The sequence below is a fragment of the Sprattus sprattus genome (assembly GCF_963457725.1).
Source record: "Sprattus sprattus genome assembly, chromosome: 1".
In the NCBI taxonomy this organism is placed as follows: Eukaryota; Metazoa; Chordata; class Actinopteri; order Clupeiformes; family Clupeidae; genus Sprattus; species Sprattus sprattus.
In genome coordinates, this window is record NC_137920.1 from 61,240,264 (window position 1) to 61,247,763 (window position 7,500).

At 47.6% G+C, this 7,500-nt stretch overlaps 1 protein-coding gene across 1 annotated transcript in view; it reads left to right on the forward strand.

The window, feature by feature from the left end:
* LOC308373284 (roundabout homolog 1-like) overlaps positions 1 to 7,500 on the forward strand; it is a gene marked incomplete at its 5' end in the record, with an annotated part of 175,057 nt that overhangs the window by 123,765 nt on the left and 43,792 nt on the right. The window contains one exon of the mRNA XM_080848720.1: positions 6,036 to 6,193. Coding sequence (XP_080704846.1) covers positions 6,036 to 6,193 — 158 coding nt within the window. The remainder of the gene's footprint in view (positions 1 to 6,035; positions 6,194 to 7,500) is intronic.

The window sequence follows — 7,500 nt, forward strand, 5'->3', positions numbered from 1 at the left end:
GATTCATGAAGCGAGTCGGATAAAGACGTTGAATCAACACACACACACACCGAATAGAAGAATACTAAAGAATGGGAAAACCAGAACCGTAAATACTTTCCCTTGAGGAATGTCTGTTGCAACATAAATGAAAAAGAATGAATGGCTCTGTGAAACAATGGAGTAAGGATCAGCGTGTTCAACCCCACCCAACATCTCCACCGCACACCATCTAGTATGTGTTTGCACTAAAGTGCTCTCACAGCCTTCCTACGGTGTGTGTGTGTACGCTGTGTGTTACACACGTGTGTGTTAGAACAGTTACATAGAGTGGAGCAGTACAAGGGGAAGAGGGGGTAGGGGGGTTGGGGGGGAGTGGGGGGGGTAGCCAACCAGATGTTTCTCATCAGCCAGCAGTCATATGCTACACAATTGACAAGAGGGGCCAGCTCTGATTTTCCTCGTGTGTCGCCCACCACCCCACCCCCACCTCCTTGTTCCCCCTTTTTGTTTCAGAGTGTGGGGGATTTACAAAGGGAAACGCAGCGGAGCCCCGAAATGCTTCCAATTACGGGGTCACCCCAATTTGTTCTCCCGCGTCAGCCATGCTCATCAGTCGCCGACCCCCTAACCCTATGCACCCACCCACACATGCACAGACTCACACACACGCACACACACATCCCTGGCCCCACAAAAACCACTGCACTCCCAAACCCCTGTGAAACTGCAGAGATCTTAGGCAGCAAGAGTATGTATGTATTTATGTATGTATGGGTGTGTATGTCTCTCTCCCTCTCTCTCTGTGTGTGTGTGCGTGTGTGTGTGTTTGTGTGTGTGTGTGTGTGTGTGTGTGTGTGTGTGTGTACGTGTGTGTACGTGTGTGTGATGGGGTAAGGGGAGGGCAGGTTTGCAGCATCTGGGAGTGATTACCAGCGTTGTATTTTCTCATTGTTTGCTGTCTGCTCTGTACAGCGGCAGGCAGACGGGCTGCTGGCCTGGGGCCTATGGCCTGCCTGTGTGTGTGTGTGTGTGTGTGTGTGTGTGTGTGTGTGTGTGTGTGTGTGTGTGTGTGTGTGTGTGTGTGTGTGTGTGTGTGTGTGTGTGTGTGTGACTGGCTGCACTCTAATCCCGCTGTTATTTATGACGGCGAGCGCTTGGCAGCTCACACTGGCGCACGCACGACCCCGCCAAATTAGCACAATTTGCTCGCTTCGTCAGGAGCTGGAGCGGGAGGGAGTCGAGCTCAGCATCAGCGCCAACCGCACTCCGCAACGATCCAAAAACATGCACAAAGGCCACTGTCTACTGCACGCCGCTTCTGCTCGCTGCCTTCTTGTCTTCCCTCTGATTTCTATCTTTTCATCTCTCCGTGTCAGTCTTCCTGTCTTGTCACATCTCTCTCTCTCTCTCTTTCTCGCTCTCTCGTTTGCCATTATGAAATCTTTTCTTCATGTCCAGTCTGAGCCAACTTTACACAAGTACAAGTGAACCCATGGATTCTGCAAAAGTGACATGTCACAGTGTTTGTCAGCTCTGGGATTTTGAGAGCAGACATCGCCCCCCCCCCTCTCTCTCTCTCTCCCTCTCTATTTCTCTCTATCTCTCCCCTCTCACATTTCCTCTATCCTCCTGATTTTCCCTGTGCGGCCGGAAACACGGCTGAGTGACTTTGGAAGTGCTGATGATCATTCATGTGGGGTGGAAAACCATGCAGCTGTCTGTCGGTCCCCACGGGGTTTCGTGTCTCCCCAGAAAAAAGCCGACTCTGGGCCGAACTTGAGCCAGTTCAGGCCCGCACCTGTATGCCGTTTGCATCTGCCTCCTTCTCCTGTTGGGCCTCCATTTTCATGCCCTGTGGAGGAGACTCCATCTGTTTGGTGTGGTGAGCCCTCTCCTAGCTGGTGCCTATACTGCTGCAGGTTGTTGTGGATACAGGGGCCCACCCTCCCTCCCTCCCCCCATTAATGTCAACCAGTGTCAGTGCAGAGATTGATTCTGCCCTAATTGGACATTTCAGCATCTGTGTTAAATATCCTGAAGGGGTACAATGGGCACACATATGCATGGGTGTGTGTGTGTGTGTGTGTGTGTCTCTGAGTGTGTGTGTTTGTGTGTGTGTGTGCATAGTGTATGTATAAAAATATGCATAGAGAGAGAAAGAATGGAGCAGTCCTAAGTTGACGTGCTGACGAGAGCAACGCGGTCAGTTCATGTCAGATCTCATTTCAACCCAATCACACTGTACAAATATAGACGTGTGTCTGCGTGTGAGGGTTGTGTGTGTGTGAACATGCCTGCGTGTATGTATTGTGGGCCGCAGTTAAATATCAAGGAACCATTAGGCTAACAATCATGCATTTATTCAACCATTTTACATAACGTGATCTTTACCCACACGGCACACTGGGCTATTTGTCCAGCTGTGTGGATAAAACGAGCCGCAGTCCACATCCAGAAAGCTGAAGCCCCCTCTGACTGTGAGGCGGTGTGATTGTGGGCAGGAGTGTAGCCAGGCCTGCTGGAAGAGGTGCAGGGTGGTCGGACAGTAGCCGCTCCACCGGCTGGGAGACTGGTGAGGGGTCTGGAGAGGGTGCTCTCAGTGGGCCAGATGTACCAACGTGTTATCACCCCGATTTAGGCGTCATTTCGCCTACAAACACGCCATGGTGTCAAATTGTGGGAGGACAAAGCACAAGGTGCGAATAGTAACATATTCAGTTTTTACATTAGCAGTGGGGGACAGCACACATCGTCTTTTTGCGATAAAATAGCAGGTTCCAGAAGCAATGGAATCACTATTATTAGCTCCACCTTTCCTCATTTGTACCCTGATAAAAACAACCTTCACTTTTGTTTGCCTTTATATGTCTCGCCATTGCGTCATCACTACATCCATTTCCCTACATGTAGACGCCACTACATTCTTTTTTTCATTTAAGTTGTGTAAAATGACTGCCCTGTATCATCTCTCTGTTTGAAGACACCTTAATAGCATGCATATCTATTTCCTGATTACTAAACCCAACGTCAGTCCTCTCGATTGCGCACATGATTGAATGATAGCGGGCGCAGCCATTATGGTAAGGGGGCGGTGACATGTGTAGATTACACGATCAGCCACAGGTTTAGGACATTCAACATAGAAATGAAAAGTCCGCTTTCTGAGAACTGGCCAAGTCGCTTTTACGCTCTGCTTACTTCTCACACTTGGGGCAGGATTTAGCCTGCAATGGCCAGAAGACAATCCTCTTCTTCCTGTGAATGATGCGAGGAAGGTCACGGAGGGAAAAAGGGGGGAGAGAAAATAGAGAGAATTTCTCCTTAATCAAAACCAGTGCATTTTCATAATTTCATGGTTGAAAGAGAACAGCTTAGTAGGTGTAAATAAAACCCGTCTGACACACAGATGAGCAGACACATGCAACCTTGACAACATTTAGACACCAGTCCCTTTGTTGTCTCCAAAATGTCTGTCCATGCCAATGTTTTCTCCTTTTTCTTTTCATCTCTCTCTCTCTCTCTCTCTCTCTCTCTATATATATATATATATATATATATATATATATATATATCTCTCTATCTATGTGTGTGTGTGTGTGTGTGTACATATATATTTATGTATATACATATATACATGTATATATCTTTCTCTCTCTCTTTGCAATTAGTCATGTGTGGATTAGTTGTGTGCTTACAGTGCTGCTTTGCATTGTCTTCCTTCTGCAGGCTTTTGGCTTTGTGTGTCCTCATTTCAATAAGGAAGCCCACTGGCTAATGCCCTTTTCTCTGTGTGTGCTGGTGATCAGCAGCGAGTGAAGAAAATAACACAGATTTCAAGCGGCCTGCTGCATCGGTAGAGAGGAAGAGTGGGGAAAGCCGGGGGCAGTGGGAAATAAGACAAATTACTGAGGCTGCAGAGGTGATAAGGATTCACTCCCAGCAAAACACCATTTCAGTTATGTGCATTCGTCCATTTATTTTGTCTTATTCCTCACACACGCACATACGCACGCTCACACACACACACACACACACACACACACACACACACACACACACACACACACACACACACACACACACACACACACACACACGCATATGCGATAGACTACTCTCCATACGTCAAAATTCCCTCTTGACAAACAGGCATGTCATGCAGAGCAATGTTGTGTAATTGAATGCAAGGTAATGTAATACAATCCAATGGTGTGTAATGTAATGTGGTTTAGGAGAAATGCATAGAGAGAGAAATAGAGCGAGGGGGGGGGGGGGGATTGATGACTGGACCCACTCCCCTGGGAGGGAGGGGGGCTGTGCCTACGTTCACACAATTGGGGAATAAGATTATTGACTGTTCAATTCCGTGATTAAATGAAAAAGGCCAGGGCTGAAATTAGATTTTTTTTCATCAGCATCTCCGCTCTACTCTCTGCTGAGCCATCTTGACCCCCCTTGATACCAACTGTCATGGGATTTTGAAATGTCATTTTGTAATTAAATGTAAATAAAGGTAATTATTCACATTTCAGTCCCTTTGAAAGTAATTGTCATCTCTTTTTTTCTCATTAAGTGGACAGTGTTGAAAGGGCTTTCGATTCTGGAAATGTCTTAGATTAAACTCTGTTAATCTGTTAGCATAGGCGAACATTTATTAACGGATATTATCTTATCTATCTATGCCTTGACGGAATGCTCGCTTAATTGGGCTGCTTTCTGCACGGTTTTGCCTCCCTCTCTCTCTCTCTCTCCCTCTCTCTCTCTCTCTCCCTCTCTCATATTTTCTTTCTTCGCTCTTGTCTTTTGACTCCCTCAAAGAAGCACGTCTCTCTGAGGATCAGGAGTATGCGGCAGATGGCTGTCATCTCTGCCTGACAAACTCCCGTCCTCTTTAGACTAAATAAAGCATCGCTCTCCAGCTTTCTCATCTCAAAGCAACACACGCACACGAGCGCGCGCACACACACACACACACACACACACACACACACATACACACACACACACACACACACACACACACACACACACATACACACACACTCACACACTCACACAAACACACACACACTCGTCTGTTTTTCTCTCCACTGTGTTGCACTGTTGTCATGCATCACCATGCACCGCCTAGCCACCTCCTCTCTAATGGTCCTCTAATGGTCATTTAAGGGCTTTTGAAGCTTTCTTGCGGCGAGTAGTTTTAATAGCCATCGCAAAGCCATCTCTCCCCTTATCTGGTCTTCCGTGTCTTAATGGGCAAACAGTGGTGGGGAAACATTAACTAAGCGCGGAAAGTTTGTTTGGTTTTCGAGCGTCTCCTTAGCCAACACATCAAACGAAGAATAAGTTAGCGGGGGAAGCTAAACGCACTGATTGTAATGCAAATGTTTACCTGGCGTTGCACATCAAGGGACTAGCGGCTCTCGTGACGGTGGTGAAGGAGGGGAAGAGAAGGAGGAGAGCGGGGGAATGAAAGAGATCAGACAGAGAGGTTTGGGGCTCTCCAGGGTTCGCAAAACGGAGAAGTAGGGGTGGGGTAAGGGATAATTCCGAACCCAGGGGTCACCCAGCATACCCCCCACCCCCTAAACTGACAGCCTCCATCAGCCCAGTAGTGAGGCCTGCTGATCCTGAGCCCATTGGAGCATCTCCATGTTGTCCTCTCTCTGTTCCCTCATGTGCTGTCTGGTGCTTTCTTCTCATCTCTCCTCCTCTCCTCCCTTCCCTTCAGCCTCTCTCTATGTCTTTTCCTTCTGCTTTCTTCTTGATCTGTCTCTGTCTATTTTCTCACTCTTTCTGCTAGTTCTGTTTTTTCTTTTATCTTTTCATTCCTCTCTCTCTCTCTCTCTCTCTCTCTCTCTCTCTCTCTACCCCTGTCTCTTTGATCCCCCTCTCTGACTCTTTGTTTTCTCATTGCTCACTTGAAAAGTATCATGAAAAGTTAAGTTCTATAAACTCATCTTACTAATGCATCAGAGTGACTGTGGAAACCTCGTTCCCTGTCCGCGTTCTTCAGTGCGCTAACCTGAGCCCGTGTCTGTTCCCTTCTGTAGTTCTGCGAGACGACTTCAGGCAGAACCCGGCCGACGCGATGGTGGCGGCGGGAGAACCGGTGCTGTTTGAGTGCCAGCCTCCCCGTGGGCATCCGGAGCCCACCATCTCCTGGAGGAAAGACGGCATCAACATCGACGACCGGGATGAACGCATCACGGTGAGAACAGTGCAACCAGAGATCGGGCGGAAATGCTTTTTGGTGTTGATGTTTTTTTCACGTGTCTTTATTGATTATTTTCCATTTGTTGGTATGATTCAAGTAGATGTTACTGGTACTGGCTTTATGCTTTTAAAACTGATAGCATTCAAGCACCAGCAGTCTGCTAATGGGTGGTTGGGCTTTATAGATGGTGGTTCTACTTCTTGGCCATGGAGCCTCTTAAGGTAGAATGCACAGAGCTGGAATTCTTGTCACTTAGTTATTTTGTTTGTTTGTTTGTTTTTTACACTGATTACATTAAGGGAAAACTGTGTGTTGTCTGAACCAACCTTTCCAGTCAAAGGCTCTTTCAAGAGTAATGCACAGTAATGTCACACTGACTCCCTTAAATACAGTGCTGTGTGTTTTTTATCTGTTTGTGTGTGTGTGTGTGTGTGTGTGTGTGTGTGTGCCCGTGTGTTTTCCCGTAAATAGCCATTAGTGAGTTGCTCCTTCCTTAATGACTGTTTGCTAATCAGTGTGTGTGTGTGTGTGTTTATGTGTGTATTTGTATGTGAATGAAGTCATCAGTGGGGGGTTTGGACTGCTGTCTGACCTTGATGTATGATCAATCACACACACACACACACACACACACACACACACACAAACAGATAAAAAACACACAGCACCAAACTGTAAGCATGGGCAGGGACAAGACACACACATAAACGAACCACGCACACACACACACACACACACACACACACACACACACACACACACACACACACAGTGAAGGCAGTGAGAAGGCCCTGTGGGGCCCTCTCTGTAGGAGCTGTGAGCAGTGCCGTCTTCAAGGGATGAAAGAGTGGACACTCATTATCACACTATCCTCAGGCCCACAAGGTCAGGCCTTTCTAATGAGGGGCCAGGTGTCATTGAAGCACACACACACACACACACACACACACTAACACACACACACACACACACACACACACACACACACACCGCTGCTGCCTTGCTCTTAATTAAAAGCCACTAATTGGCAGCTTGCTTGCCTCTCGCTCGATAAGATAGCCCCAGAGGCCCTGCTTCTCTATTTCCATCGTGATACTACACCTCCCTCCATCCCACAACCACACTCACCCCCCCCGCCTCTATCCCTTCATCATACTCTCTTCTCCTCCTTTTTCTCTCTCCCTTCTCCCTCCCTCTATCCCTCTCTCTTCCTCTCTCACATCTCGCCCTTTCTTATCTTCACCCTGTCAGAAGGGGTGCCTGCTCCTCCTGAATGACATGACCAGCACATCACAGCACTG